Source organism: Phasianus colchicus, chromosome 28 (assembly GCF_987193195.1).
Source record: "Phasianus colchicus chromosome 28, bPhaCol1.hap1.1, whole genome shotgun sequence".
NCBI classification, from domain to species: domain Eukaryota; kingdom Metazoa; phylum Chordata; class Aves; order Galliformes; family Phasianidae; genus Phasianus; species Phasianus colchicus.
In genome coordinates, this window is record NC_143463.1 from 1,663,774 (window position 1) to 1,679,900 (window position 16,127).

A 16,127-nucleotide genomic window follows, 5' to 3' on the forward strand; every position below is an offset into this window, starting at 1 on the left:
TATTTTTTTTGTTAGGATTTTTTTAGGACTTTTTTTAGGATTTTTTTTAAAGATTTTTTTTTTTAGGATTTTTTTTTTTAGGATTTTTGGGACCCCCTCGTGCAGCAAACGCCAAAATTCCACTTGTTAGAATAATAATAATAAACCCAAACGTAAGCAGGGAGCGTTTCCTCGCGTCGTGCCTCGTGCTGTCACTGCGCACCGCTGTCCCAAAGCAACGACCCCACTGCTGCCCCCGGATCGTGTCCCAGCTGGATCCCAAAACAAGTAACGACCCCGAGCCCATGGTGGGAACGTCCCTGTGCCATGGATGGGGGCATGGAGCCATTGGGTGCCATTGGGTGCCATTGAGTGCCATTGGGTGCCCTTGGGTGCCATTGGGTGCCCTTGGGTGCCATAGGGTGCCACTGGGTGCCATTGGGTGATACAGGGTGCCATTGGGTTTAATTGGGTGCCATAGGGTGTCACTGGGTGCCATTGGGTGCAATTGAGTGCCATAGGGTGCCACTGAGAGCCACTGGGTGCCATAGGGTACCACTGGATGCCATTGGGTGCCATAGAGTGCCACTGGGTGCCACTGGGTGCCCTTGGGTGCAATTGAGTGCCACTGGGTGCCATTAGGTGCCATTGGGTTTAATTGAGTGCCATAGGCTGCCACTGGGTGCCACTGGATGCCATTGGGTGCCCCTGGATGACATTGGGTGATACAGGGTGCCACTGGGTGACATTGAGTGCTGTTGAGTGCCATAGGGTACCACTGGATGCCACTGGGTGCCATTGGGTACCACAGGATGACATTGGGTGACTTTGTGTATCATTCAGTGGCATTGGGTGCCACTGGATGCCATTGGGTGGCATTGGGTGCCACTGGGTGCCATTGAGTGCCATAGGACCACTGGGTGCCATTGAGTGGCATTGGGTGCCACTGGGTGCCATTGGGTGCCATTGAGTGCCACTGGGTGCCATTGAGTGCCATAGGACCACTGGGACCATTGAGTATCATTGGGTGTCATTGGGTGCCACTGGGTGACACAGGGTTCCATAGGACCACTGGGTGCCATTGAGTGCTGTTGGGTGCCATATGGTGCCTTTGGGTGCCATAGGGCCACCAGGAGCCCCAGTACCACTGTGTGACATCGTGCTGCTGGGTGTCATAGGGCCACCGGGTCTTGCATGGCCACCAGATGCCACTGGGTGCCATGGTGCCACAGGTTGCCACAGGGCCACCGAGTGCCACAGTGTATTGGGTGCCATAGGGCCACCGAGTGCCGCTGTGCCACTGGGTGCTGTAGGGTCTCTGGGTGGGTGCCATAGGGCCACCAAATGCCACCAGAGGCCATTGGGTGCCATGGAACCACCGGGTGCCACAGGACCAACTGCGTGCCATAGGGCGACTGGGTGCTGTAAGGCCACATTGGGTGCGGAGGGACGTGAGGATATGGGATTTCCAACACAGGTTTGGGGCCGAGGGATGCACAGATGGCCACGTCCCAATGCAGGGACACACGCAGGAACCACCCCGACCCATGGGACCACACCAGAAACCCTACGAGGGCTTCGTTTAGGAACACATTCCATCTCCTCCGGTCGGGGCCGCTTTCTGCTCTGCCATTCTGCCTTTATCCGCCTCCCCCCGCCCCCTCCGGGCTCTGCTTTGAATTAGCAAAACCTCAATCCAAGAATCTGCAGAGGGATGTTATAGAATTTTCCATGTCCTTATTATTATTATATTTCTTTATTTTTTATTTTTTTTTTTTATGAGCAGCACCGGGCAGCTCGGGTGAGAGAGGAAAAATACGGGTTTGGTGGTTCTGGCTGTGGTTGGGGCCGTGGGGTGGCAGTGGGGTGGGGGGTGAATTCCCAACATATGGGGCACGGGGAGCTGAGGGGCGTTGGGAATGTGGGGATGGGTCAGTGGGAGGTGGTTGGCAGCGTTATGGGGTGATGTATGGGGCTGGGGGCACAGAGATGGTCCTGGAGGGGTGCAGGGATGGTGTGGGTTATAGGGTTGGTCCCAAGGGATGCTCTTGTGGGATGTAGGGATGGTTCCAAAGGGATTCAAGGATGGGCCTGTGGGTTATAGGAATGGTCCCATGGGATGGTCTCATGGGATATAGGGTTGGTCCCAAAGCAATGCAAGGAAGGGTCCATGGGTTATAGGGGTGGTTGGTCCCAAAGCAATGCAAGGAAAGGTCCATGGGTTATAGGGCTCGTCCCAAGGGATGGTCCTATGGGATATAAGGTTAGTCCCAAAGCAATGCAAGGAAGGGTCCATGGGTTATAGAGCTGGTTGGTCCCAAACCAGTGCAAGGAAGGGTCCATGGGTTATAGGGCTGGTTGGTCCCAAAGCAATGCAAGGAAAGGTCCATGGGTTATAGGGCTGGTCCCAAGGGATGGTCCCATGGGATATAGGGTTGATCCTAAAGGGATGGAGGGATGTCCAAGGGGTTATAGGGGTGGTCCCATGGGATGTAGAGTTGGTCCTGAAGGGGTGCAAGGATAGATCTATAGGTTATAGGGTTAGTCCCAAGGGATCGTCCCATGGAATGTAGGGTTGGTCCTGAAAGGATGCAGGGATGGTCCAAGGAGTTGTAGGGATGGTCCCATGGGGTTTAGGATTGGTCCCATGGGTTGTAGGGATGGATCCAAAGAGATTCAAGGATGAGGCTGTGGGTTGTAGGGATGGTCCCGTGGGATGCAGGGTTGGTCCCAAAGCAATGCAAGGAAGGCTCCATGGGTTGTAGGGCTGGTCCCAAGAGATGGTCCCATGGGATGTAGGGTTGGTCCCATGGGTAGTACAGATGGTCCCAAAGGGATTCAAGGGTGGGCTGGTGGGTTATAGGGTCGGTCCCATGGGACGTAGGGTTGGTCCCAATGGATGATCCCATGGGTTGTCAGAGTGGTCCCAAAGGGATGCAAGGATGGGCCTATGGGTTACAGAGCTGATCCCAAGGGATGGTCCCATGGGGTGTGGAGTTGGTGTTGAGGGATGCAGGGATGCACCGTGGGTTGTAGGGGATGGTCCTGGAAGGATGTGGGTATGATACCATGGCTCATAGGGGTTGTCCTGAAGGATGGTCCCAAGAGACAAAAGGATGGGCCTGTGGTTTTAGGGACGGTCCCGTGGCAGGCAGGGGTGATCCCATGGGTTGTAGAGGTGATCCCAAGGGATGCACGATGGTCCCATAGGATGGTTCCAAGGGGTGTAGATGTGATCCCATGGGTTCATAGGATGAGTTTATAGGGATGTAGGAATAACCCTGCAGGGATGCAGCGGCCGTTCCAAGAGATGTGGAGGAGGATCCCCAGGGATGCAGGGATGATCCCATGGGATATAGGGCTGATCCCATGGGATGTGAGGAGGGGCTTGAAGGATGCAGGGACGGTCCCAAGGGATGCAGAAATGATCTGAAGGGATGCAAGGACAGGCCCGAGGGATGCTGGAATGGTCACAAGTGATATAGAAACAGTCCCAGGGGGCAGGGATGGTCCTGAGGGATGCAGAATTGATCCCAAAGGATGCAGGAACCATCCTGAGGGATGAGGGGAAGGTCAGGAGGATACAGGGACTGTCCCAAGGAATGGAGGGACGTCCTGAGGGATGCAGGGATGGATGCAGGGGTCAGGCTTTGATCCTGAAGGGAAGACAACAGCAGGATGAGGAAACAGAGACGGCACGAGGGACCCCACGAGGGACCCCAACCCCGTCACACCGTGCCTCAGTTTCCCCACTCCCATCCTTCTCTGAGCTCGTCTGCCCATTTCCCAACCCGGCTCAGGACGGGCAGAGTTAACAGCAGCAATGTGAGCTCAGAGCTCTGCCCACCCTGAACTGCTGCCAGCTCAGAGCCCAGGCAACAACGGCTGCATTGTGTGCCCATGGCCCCGCACAGCTGCGGGCAGGAATGCCATCCGGACAAGTGGACTTTGTATCCTGGGGAGGGATTTGTTGCATAGGAAGCAGAGAAATCAGAGAGTCCGCTTCTCTCCCACCTCCTGCCATTGGGCCTTCCTCCTCCTCCTCCTCCTCCTCCTCTTCCTCCTCCTTTCGGGTCCCCAAAGGTGCTCCATCATCCCAATGTCGCATCCCCAAAGAGCCCCACAAAATGCTGGTAAATGGATCGACTCCAATCCATTTGGGGCAGATCTGTGGGTCTGGGGTTGGTTTTCCTGCTGGATCCCTTTGGGTGCTGGGGGGACACCCCATCCCATAGGATCCCACATCCCTTTGGGTGTTGGGGGGACACCCCATCCCATAGGACCCCACATCCCTTTGGGTGCTGGGGGGGACCCTATCGGGTGCTTTCCTGATGGAGATGTGGGGGATGGGGGCACCCAGGGGTTCATTTGGGGGGCGGCTGCAGTTTCTTTTCAGGAAAAAAAGAAAAAAAAATGAAAAAAAAAAAGAAAAAAAGAAAGGAAAAAAAAAAAATCCAAAAAAGCGATCTTGAAAAAGAGATGAAATTGTTTTCATTTGGCCCAAACTATTCCTAGACATTTTTCCACGTTTCGCCAACGTGCGACAGCATTTGCTTCTCATTTCTCTTTTTTTTTTTTCAATGGAAACCCAGAGAAATGTAATTGGAAATGATGTTTTCCCCGAGAAAAAAAAGAATATATATATATAAAAAAAATCCATTTGGGTCAAAACAAAGCAATCGAATGAAGCAAAACCCTTCCAACATTGGGCCCCCTCTGCTCCAGGATGGCTCCAGACCCCCTGAGCTCCTCTCTGCTATGGGGCCAGGATGCTGCAAGCCACAATTTGGGGCAAAACCCCACAGAAATGGGGCCAGGAGGGGTGTGAAGCCAACACGAGGCGGCCCCAAACCCGCGTTCCCGTGGTGCTTTTTTGGAAGAGCGATAATTAAATTCAGACTTTTTTCCTTTCAAAATGCCCTGGAAAAATCCAATCACTTTTTTTTTTTCTTCTTTTCTCTCTCTTTTTTTTTTTTTTTTTTTTGCGAATCAAAATAAGCATTTCCAATTAATCCCCCTAACGAGAACCACATGGCTGTGCTGGGAAGGCAGAGCTGCTGCGACTCTATTTATAAATGGGGATGGCTCCGGTGATGCTGGGAGCTCTGCTGGGACACGCAGCCCATCCTGCCCCATTCTGCCCCATCCTGCCCCATTCTGCCCTATTCTGCCCCATTCTGCCCTATTGTGTCCCATTCTGACCCATTCTGTATCGTTCTGCCCCACTGCTGCCATTCTGCTCCACTGTCCCCATTCTGTCCCATTCTGCCCTATGATATCCCATTCTGACCCATTCTACCCCATTGCCCCCATTCTCCTCATTCTGCCCAATTCTTCCCATTCTGCCCCACTCTGCCCAGTCTTATCCATCATCCCCCATTTTCCCCATTCTGACACATTCTATGCTTTCCCACCCTTTGCCATTCTGCCCCATTACGTCCCATTCTCCCCATTCTGCCCCACTGAGCCCATTCTACCCCATACTCTCCCCATTCTCCCCTATTGTGCCCCATTCTGCCCCGTCCTCTCCCCATTCTGCCCCATTCACCTCCATTCTCCCTATTCTGTCCCCATTCTTTCCCACCCTCCACCATTCTGCCCCATTACGTCCCATCCTCCTCATCCTCTCCCATTCAATCCCATTCTCCCCATTCTTTCCCATTCTCCACCATTCTGCCCCATTCTCCCCTCATTCTGTCCCACCCTTCCACCATTCTTTCCCACTCTCCACCATTCCTTGCATTCTCCCCTATTGTGCCCCATTCTCTCCCCATTCTGCTCCACTCACCTCCATTCTCCCCATTCTGCCCCATTCTTTCCACTCTCCACCATTCTGCCCCATTATATCCCACTCTCCCCATTCTGCCCCATTCCTGGCATTCTTCTCCACTGTCCCCATTCTGCCCTATTACATCCCATTCTTTCCTACCGCCCCCCACTCTGCCCCATTCTCCCCATTCTGCCCCACTCTCCCCATTCTGCCCCATTCTGTGCCATCATCTCCATTTTCCCCATTCTGCCCCCATTTGTTCCCACCTCCCCCCATTCTGCCCCATTCACCCCACTCTTTCCCACTCTCCACCATTCTGCCCCGTTCTGCCCCATTATATCCCATTCTCCCCATTCTGCCCCATTCTGTGCCATCCTCCCCATTTTCCCCATTCTGCCCCCATTCTTTCCTACCTCCCCCCATTCTGCCCCATTTTGCCTATTCTTTCCCCACTCTCCAACATTCTGCCCCATTCTGCCCCATTCTGTGCCATTCTCCCTATTCTGCCCCATTCCACCCCATTCTGCCCCATTCTGCCTCATCATGTCCCCGTTCTGCCCCATTCTGCCCCATTCTGCCCCATTCTGCCCCATTCTGTGCCATTCTCCCCATTGTGCCCCATTGTGCCCCATTATGTCCCATTCTCCCCATTCTGCCCCACTGACTCCATTCTGCCCCATTCTGCCCCATTCTGCCTGGGCCCAGAAGAGTAGCAGAGACGACGACCCCCAATCCCACCCCCCACCCAGCAGTGGGGACACATGGGCTCTTCCCCCACATGGCACCGGGGGCAGAGTTAAGGGTATTGTGGGGAGGAAGGAAGGCTCAGCTCAGTGCCAGATCCCCACGCATTGCCATTCATTTCTCAGCTTATTAAGAGCCGCTCTGTAATTAAGGCCCCATGCAAAGCACATTGTTGTCTCGTAGCAACCCGAACTGGTCGGAGAAGAATTTTGTTTGCTTTTTCTCTCGCTCTCTCCCTCTTTTTTTTTTTTTTTTTTTGGAAAATAGAAGAAAACGCACCAGGAAACGGCAGCGCCCGTCGGGTTCAGCCCAGCACAATGGTTTGGCTGCAAACTGGGAGCACTGGGAGGCTACTGGGAGTCTTGGGTGGACCCCTCCCCCCCTCCAGCCCTAAAACTAACCCTTACTTTAATCCTGAACCCCAACCTTAATCCTAACTCCAACTCTAACCCATAACCCCAGTCTGAACCCTAATAGCAACCTTAAATTTAACCCTAACACTTAATCCTAACTCTAAGCCCTAAACTCTGTCCTAACTCCAACCCCAATCCCAACCCTAATCTCAACCCTAACCTGTAACCCATAACCCTAACCCATGCCCTCAGCCCCAACTCCAACCCTAACCCTAACCCATAACCTATAACCTATAACCCATAACCTATAACCTATAACCCATAACCTCAACCCCAACCGTAACCCACAGCACATAACTCCAACCCCAACCCCAAACCATAAATTATAACCCAAAACCCGTGACCCCAACCCCAGCCCTAACCCATAACTCATACCCCATAACCTGTAACACCAATTCAACCCCAACCCATACCCCATAACTCCAAACCCAACGCCAGTACTAACCCATAACCCCAAACCCCAACTCAACTCTAACCCATGACCCCAACCCTAACCCATAACCATAACCCCAACTCAACCCTAACCCATGACCCCAATCCTAACCTATAACCCATAACCCATAACCCATAACCCCAACCCCAACCCCATCCCTAACCCGTAACCCATAGCTCATAGCCCATAACCATAACCCCAACTCAACCCTAACCCATGACCCCAACCCTAACCTATAACCCATAACCCATAACCCATAACCCCAACCCCAACCCCAGCCCTAACTCTAACCCATAACCCATAACCCATAGCCCATAACCCATAACCCCAACCCCAACCCCAGCCCTAACTCTAACCCATAACCCATAACCAATAGCCCATAACCCATAACCCCAACCCCAGCCCTAACTCTAACCCATAACCCATAACCCATAGCCCATAACCCATAACCCCAACCCCAACCCCATCCCTAACCCGTAACCCATAGCTCATAGCCCATAACCATAACCCCAACTCAACCCTAACCCATGACCCCAACCCTAACCTATAACCCATAACCCATAACCCATAACCCCAACCCCAACCCCAACCCCAACCCCAGCCCTAACTCTAACCCATAACCCATAACCAATAGCCCATAACCCATAACCCCAACCCCAACCCCAACCCCAACCCCAGCCCTAACTCTAACCCATAACCCATAACCCATAGCCCATAACCCATAACCCCAACCCCAACCCCAACCCCAGCCCTAACTCTAACCATAACCCACAACCCATAACCCATAGCCCATAACCCATAGCCCATAACCCATAACCCATAACCCATAACCCATAGCCCATAACCCATAACCCCAACTCCAACCCCAGCCCTAACTCTAACCCACAACCCATAACCCCAGCCCCAACCCCATGCACACAGTGACATGATGAGGACACCAGGACCGACGTCACCACAGTGCCAGAAGGGACCCCAAGGAGCACCAGCACGGATGGGTACAGAATCCCCCGCAGCCCCATGGGCCGTACTGGGATCACTGGGTTAATGGCAAACAGCGCCGGGGGCCGTGAACCAAAGGCAAAGTTTGCAACCGAGCACAGAAGGTGAATCTGCAACCGCAGGAAGTCAGTTATTAATGCGAGCAGAGCTGCTCCCCTCGGCTTCCTGTGCTGGTGGCACCGGGAAGGGGACCCCAAGCATTTCCTGGGCTTTGTCCCCTGCGGGGCCTCGTGTCCCCGTGTCACCCCTTGCTTCTGCCCCTGCAGGGTGCACGGCGGTGCATGCGTATCTGTTTGCACGCTCGCGTTTGTGCACGCATTTACACGCGGTGCACGCTCACACGCCGCGCACACGCGGGCACCAAAGCTCAACGCGCCCCGCTGCCCCCCAAGCAGCTCCACTCCCCCGCCTCCAATTGGCCGAGCCGTAAATAAATAGAAGGGAATTAAATAAATAGAGGCGAGGTGGTTTATATAACGCGGGTACAGTTTGTCCTGAACCTCTGCACGGATTACGGAGCTGGCACCGACCGTGGGTCATTAGCAGCTGGGTGACCCCCCCGGCGCGGCCACCCGGGCAGCGGCCCCCAGCCCTGTGCTCTATTTACCTGCCCGGGTACAATTTAACAGGGAGCCTTGGGGAGGGTTGTGCATACGTGTGCAAGCGTGTGTGTGCGTGTGTGTGTGTGTGCTTGCATGCGTGTGGGTGCACGTGAGCGCGTGCGTGCATGTTTGTGCATGGCTGTGTGCATGAGTGTGTGTGCACGCACGGATGCACACGTGTGTGCATGCATGGGTGTGCATGCATGCACTGAACTGAGCGTATGTTTGCAAGTGTATGCACACTAACCCATAACCCATAACCTCAACCCTAACCTATACCTATAACCCAAAACCCATAACCCCAACCCTAATCCATAACCTAAAACCCAAAACCCCAACTCCAACCCTAACCCCAACTCATAACCCATAACCCCAACCTCAGCCCTAATCCATAACCCATAACCCTAACACTAACCCATAACCCATAACCCCAACTTCAACCCATAGCCTATAACCCATAACCCAAAACCCATAGCCCCAACCCCAACCCATAACCTATAACCCATAACCCCAACCCCAACCCATAACCTATAACCCAAAATCTATAACCCTAACTCCAACCCTAACCTATAACCTATAACTCAAAGCCCTAACCCCAGCCCTAACGCATAACCCATAACACCAACTCCAACCCTAACCCATAACCTATAACCCATAACCCTAACCCTAAACCATAACCTATGACCCATACCCCCAACCCCAACCCTAACCCATAACCCATAACCATAACCCATAGCCCCAACCCTAACCCTAACCCATAACCTATAATCCAAAACCCTTAACTCCAACTCCAACCCTAACCCTAATGCATAACCCATAACCCAAAACCCATAACCCCAACCCCAACCCTAACCCTAACCTATAACCTGTAATCCATAACCCCAACTCCAACCCTAACCCCAACTCGTAACCCAACCTCAGCCCTAACCTATAACCCATAACCCATAGCCCCAACCCCAACCATAATCCATAACCTATAACCCCAAATCCATAACCCTAACCCCAACTCGTAACCCATAACTCCAACCTCAGCCCTAACCCATAACCCATAACCCTAACCCTAGCCTATAACCCACAACCCATAGCCCCAACCCCAACCCTAACCTATAACCTATAACCTATAACCTATAACCTATAACCTATAACCTATAACCTATAACCTATAACCCAAAACCCCAACTCCAACCTTAACCCATAACCTATAACCCATAACCCATAGCCCCAACCCCAACCTCAACCCATAACCCAAAATCCATAACCCTAACTCCAACCCTAACCCATAACCTATGACCCATAACCCCAACCCCAACCCCAACCCTAACCCCAACCCTAACCCCTAACCCATAACCCAAAACCCATAACACCAACTGCAACCCTAACCCTAATGCATAACCCATAACAACCCCAACCCCCCACGCTGGCCTGCAGCTGTGTGCTTTTCTGCGTGTGCACTTTCAGGTGTGCAGACGTGTGTGTGTGTGTGTGTGTGTGTGTGTGCGTGCGTGTACTCGAGGCTGCACGTTATCACGGTGTGCACGCACACGAGCGTGCAAGTTTGCAAGCAAATGCACACTCGGACACGTGCTCACACACGCATGTATGTGTGCGTGTGTTTGCACGGCTGTGATCACGCCAGCACACCCACGTGCCCGCGTGCGATCCCACAGCCGCCCCGAACGGCACCCACGTGTCGAAGCCCCCCGGGGTCACCGCGGGACCCCCGGGCAGCGCGCAGCCACGGAGCTGCGGGTCGCTGCCGCTCCGAGCGCGGCCGTGTGCGCTCTTCTGCTGCCACCTGGTGCCGGCGGCGTGCGGAGCACAACGTGCGGCCCCGCAGCCGGAGCCTGAGTTCGTGAGCGCCCCAAGGCGTCTGCCGCTGGGAACCAGGGGGTAGGGTCCTGCCCCACGTCCCACCCCATCGCATCCCACCCCATCGCATCCCATCCCATACCATCGCATTCCATCCCGTCCCATTCCATCGCATCCCATCCCATCCCATTGCATCCCATCCCATCACATCCCACCGCATCCCATTGAATCCCATAGCAAACCATTGCAACCCATCACATCGCATTGGATCCCATTGCATCCTATCCCATTCTCACATTGTATCCCATCCCATCCCACTGCATCTTATCCCATCATTCCCCATCCCGCCACAAACCATCCTATAGTATCCCATCCCACCCCATCCCACCCCATCCATCCCATCCCTTCCCATTCCATCACACCCCATCACACCCCATCCCATCCCATCCCATCCCATCCCATCCCATCCCATCCCATCCCATCCCATCCCATCCCATCCTTTCTCACCCCATCACCTCCCATCTCATAACAAACCATTACATCCCATCATATCCCATTACATTCTATTCCACTCACTGCATCCCACTGCATCCCATTGCATCTGACCCCATCACAATAATCCCATCCAAACTAGCCCAGTCCATCCTATCTCCTCCACCCCATCCTATCAGGTTCTGTCCCATCCCATCCCACTCCACCTCACCTCACCTCACCCCACCCCACATTGTCCCAGTCCCATCCCATCCCATCTCAACCTATCCCATCTGATCCCAACACAGATGTGTCATCCCACCCATGGTGGGATCCGATCCGATCCGATCCTATCCTATCCTATCCTATCCTATCCTATCCTATCCTATCCTATCCTATCCTATCCTATCCTATTGCATCCCATCCCATCCCATCCCACCTCACCCCATCCCATCCCAACTTATCCCATCCCATCCCAACTTATCCCATCCCATCCCATCCCATCCCATCTTATCCCATTCCATCCCATCCCATCCCGTCTTATCCCATCCCATCCCATCCCATCCCATCCCATCCCATCCCATCCCATCCCATCCCATCCCACCCCACCCCACCCCACCCCATCCCATCCACCCCTACCCTATCCCACGCCACCTCCCCACGTCCCCACAAGGACAGCCCCATCCAGCTCTCCCCGCTCTGCAGCGTGGTGCTGGTGGATGTGGGGTGATGGATGGGATGTCAGCCCGTGTTCGGGCTCCTGGTGCTTTGCTCGGGGCCGTCACGCCAGGATGCACCACAGCAGTATTTTTAGTCCCGTAATTCGTTGCTACCTCCAGCTTGATTAATTTCTGCTCCGTTGCTCAATCCATCACCACGAGAGATGGGAGCAGGGCGCGGGATCACAGCTCATCCCTCCAAACCCCATCAACCCTCTGCTCCCCGTGCTGTTTGAGATAACGCACATTCCCAAAGGGGACTTTGGGGTCATCCCAAATGGCTCACATGTGGCCAGTCCCACCCATGTCCCCACTGTCCCTTATTGTTGTCACCGCCGTCCTGGCGCGACCCGGCTCCCCCGCGCCGGCAGCGTGGCCAAGGAAGCGATGGGCTGCGGGGGCTGCCTCAAAGGCCCCACTTTCCTCAGTAGGGGACGCGTGGGCGAAGGGGCACCGTGTTCCCGGGGGGGCCAACGTCCTCCACCTACGGCCCTTTGACAACAGCCCGACCCATTGCCTCGAGAGCTGCGGCCGCCCACAGTGGGGTCAGGCGGGATCCGGTCTATGGGGCCGTCACCCCACCACCTGCGTCTCCATTTTGGTGCGTGGGGACAGAGGAGCCCAATGTCCCCAGGGTTTGCCAGGGCCAGCCGAGTGCTTCCTGTATGGCAGGGATCAACACAGCCCATCAGTTCCCAAAACAGCCCTACAGCATCTGGGCTTCTGCAAGGGGACGGAGCACAGTCGCGCTCCAACTCCATCTGAAAACAGTGGGCATCGGTGGGCGCATCGTCCCTGAACCACATCCCAAACATTGGTGAGAGCATCACACCCCGCACAGCACCCCAAACATCAGTGAGAGCATCAAATCCCAACAGCATCCCAAACCAATGGGCATCAGTGGGAGCACTGCACCCCAATAATGCCCCAAACATTGGTGAGCACATCAAACCCCAACAACACCCCAAACCAATGGGGATCATCAGTGAACGCATTGCACCCCAACCATCGCCCCAAACCAAGGGGCATCGGTGAGAGCGTCACACCCCAACAACACCCCAAACATTGGTGAGCACATCAAACCCCAAATACATCCCAAATCAACAGGTAGTGGTGAGAGCATTGCCCCCCAACCATCACCCCAAACCAATGGGCATTGGTGGGCACATCACATCCCACATTGGTGAGCACATCAAACCCCAAATACATCCCAAACCAATGGGCATCGGTGACAGCATTGCACCCCAACCACATCCCAAATATTGGTGAGCACATCAGACCCCAAATACATCCCAAACCAACAGGAAATGGTGAGAGCATCGCCCCCCAACCATCACCCCAAAACAGTGGGCATCAGTGGGCACATCACATCCCACATTGGTGAGCACATCAAATCCCAAATACATCCCAAACCAATGGGCATCGATGAGAGCGTCGCACCCCAACCATCATCCCAAACATTGGTGAGCACATCAGACCCCAAATACATCCCAAACCAACGGCCATTGATGAATGTATCACCCCCCAACCACATCCCAAACCAGTGGGCATCACTGAACGCATTGCCATCCCAAACCAGAGGGTGAGCGGGTGACCCCAGCCCTAACGCTGAGTCCTTGGCACAAAACCCCACTTTCCCCCCCCCCAAAACTGAGCACTTTCCCCCCGATCTGCCCCCACTCACCATCCACCACGTCCTGGCTGTCACATCGTAGCACAGCTGCCACTGCACCGCTGTCCCCACCGCCTCCATCCCTTCCTACCACCCCGCTCCCACTGCCATCGCAGACCCCAAACAAAGTCACTGAGGCTGTAGGGCAGTGGGTGGGGGGCTGGGCCCGGATGGGGTTTGGCTCATAGGAGGGTGGGTGTCACCGTGGTGTCACCCAGAGGCTGTCCCAGTGGTTGGCACAGCCGTGGGTCTGACTGTGATGGGGACACGTGGGGGCAGGGAGCGTCCCTGTGGGTTCCACCCGTGTTTTGTGCTGAGTTCTATAGGGGATGAAGCCCAAAAACTGCAGTGCTCCTGTAGGGACGTGGGGGTTTGTGGCAGCAATGTGGCCAGAGGGACTGAAGGGTGGCACTTAGGAAATGTTTCGGGTTTTGATTTTTGGGTTTGAAGGTCCAGGACTCATAGGAGCTGCGTTAAGGCAGGTTGGGGTCGTAAAGGGGGGTTGGAGGAGTTTTGGGGTGATAAGTCCCACGGACACTGCTGACACCTGGGGATGAGGAGTGGCAGCACAAGGAGGAAATGCAGATTGCAGGGCTCTGCTCCTGGAAATAGACTGGTTTTGATTTAATGTAATATTCTCTCTCTGGTTTTGGCCCAAAGACAGATTTTTTTTTTTGGCAGGGGGGGTGGGAGGATGAAGGACCAACAAACCTCTTTGGCTGAGGCTCCTCTACATCCAAAAAAAGGTTTTGGGGTTTGGAAACAAACCCAAAGATTTATATATCGGGGTCAGTGCTCAGAGGGCTGCCCCCCAGCAGGGTGGGGGTTATGGGATGGCCTGCCCAAAGGCACGTCCCCCTGCCACCTTTTTGTCCCCTGCTCTTTCCACGTCCTCCCCAGGGCTGAGAGCATCGGGTTTGGGGCTCTGCTTTAGCCCCCATCTGACCCCCCCCACTGTGATATCGGGGTGCTGCTCCCTACAGACCCCACTTGTCAGCCCCTGAGCGTCCCTTTGGGAGGTGATGTTTGGAGGTGACATTGAGACCCCCGGGGGGTGGGGGAGGGGGGCAAGAGGGGGACGATTTATCGCCCCTCCCCACCTTAGTGCCATACAATAGAATCTCCTTCTTGGAGCCATAAGGGAAGAGGAGAGTCCCCCGGGGTTGTATTGGGGGGAGTAGGACCCCCCTGGTGCTATATGGTACAATAGGACCCCCCTGGTGCTGTATGGGCAGGACCCCTGTGTTATATGGGCACGACCCCCACCCCATGTTATATGAATGGAATGGATCCCACTCCCAGTAACACACAGGCAGAACCCCCCCCTCCATGCAGGTTCTGTAGGGACCTGTGTTATATGGGCAGAATAGACCCCCTCCCCCCCCTTGGTAATATATGGGCAGCCCTCCTCCCACCCCCCTGCCTTCCCCCCATATAATGTGAGCAGAATAGACCCCTGCTTTAGGGGCAGAACCTTCCCTACGTTATATGGACAGAATAGAGCCCCCCCTCCAGTTACATACGGGCAGCCCCCCTCCACGTAATAGGGGCAGAATAGGCATCTCTGGTGTTACATTGGTAGCCCCCCCCCCCATTATGGGCAGAATAGACCTCCTGGGTGCTATTTGGGGAGCCCCCCCTTATGTTATATATGGACAGACGAGACCACCACTGGTATGATATGGGCAGACATCCCAACACCCCCCCATAATATGGGCAGAACAGAATCCCCTTGCACTATACGGACAGGACCCCCCATTCCATGCAGACCTCACCTCAATTCTATATGACCCCCCCATCCCATAAATCCCCAAGCCAAATCCCCCCCCTTTCAGACAAACAAACAAACAAACACCAAAAAAAAAAGAACAAAACGAACCAAAAAATAAAACCACAAAAAACCCACACCCCTCTCTATGCCCCCCCCCCCCCCCCCCCCCAGTTTCGGTCGCTTTAAGCCCCGGGGGCGGGCGGTGGGGGGGGGTGGAGGGGGGGGGGGGGGGGCACTGACGTCACGGGCGCTGTCCGTGGTGCTGAAGGAAATGGCCGCCCCATAGCGCCGGGGCGGGACGCGCTCCGTGCGGAGCTTTGGGGAGATCATGTCGCTGCTGTGCGTCGGAGGTATGGCAAAATTGGGGGGGGTAAGGGGGGGGTTACACAGACACACACGGCAAGGAGACCCGCTGGGCCCCCCCTTGGCGGAGGAACCCCCACCACCACCATCACCCCCTGCCGGGTGATTTTTTTTTTAATTTTCTTTTTTCCCGTGGGGGAGAGAGAGCTGCTCCATTCATAAAAATGGGGGTTGTGTGAATGGAGTGGGACTTGAGGGGGGGTGGGGGGGGGAAAGGGTTTGGTGGGTTTGGGGGGGGCCGCACCCTGGTGCGATGTGGGGGTGCTGCGGTTCGGCTCAGTGTGTCGGTGCCGGGAAGGGAGGGGGGGGTTGAGCCCTAAATGTGATCCTAAAGCTGTGTGCCCCCCCGCCCCAAAATTGCCCCATCCCCGTGGCTATCCCC

At 54.8% G+C, this 16,127-nt stretch overlaps 1 protein-coding gene across 3 annotated transcripts in view; it reads left to right on the top strand.

Annotated features, from left to right (window-relative positions):
- Positions 1-15,607: 15,607 nt before the first annotated feature.
- UNC13A (unc-13 homolog A) overlaps positions 15,608-16,127 on the top strand; it is a 28,433-nt gene continuing 27,913 nt past the window's right edge. For all 3 annotated transcript variants that reach the window (XM_090125920.1, XM_031604604.2, XM_090125921.1), the window contains exon 1: positions 15,608-15,732. In XM_090125920.1, coding sequence (XP_089982046.1) covers positions 15,711-15,732 — 22 coding nt within the window. In that variant the 5' untranslated portion in view covers positions 15,608-15,710. The remainder of the gene's footprint in view (positions 15,733-16,127) is intronic.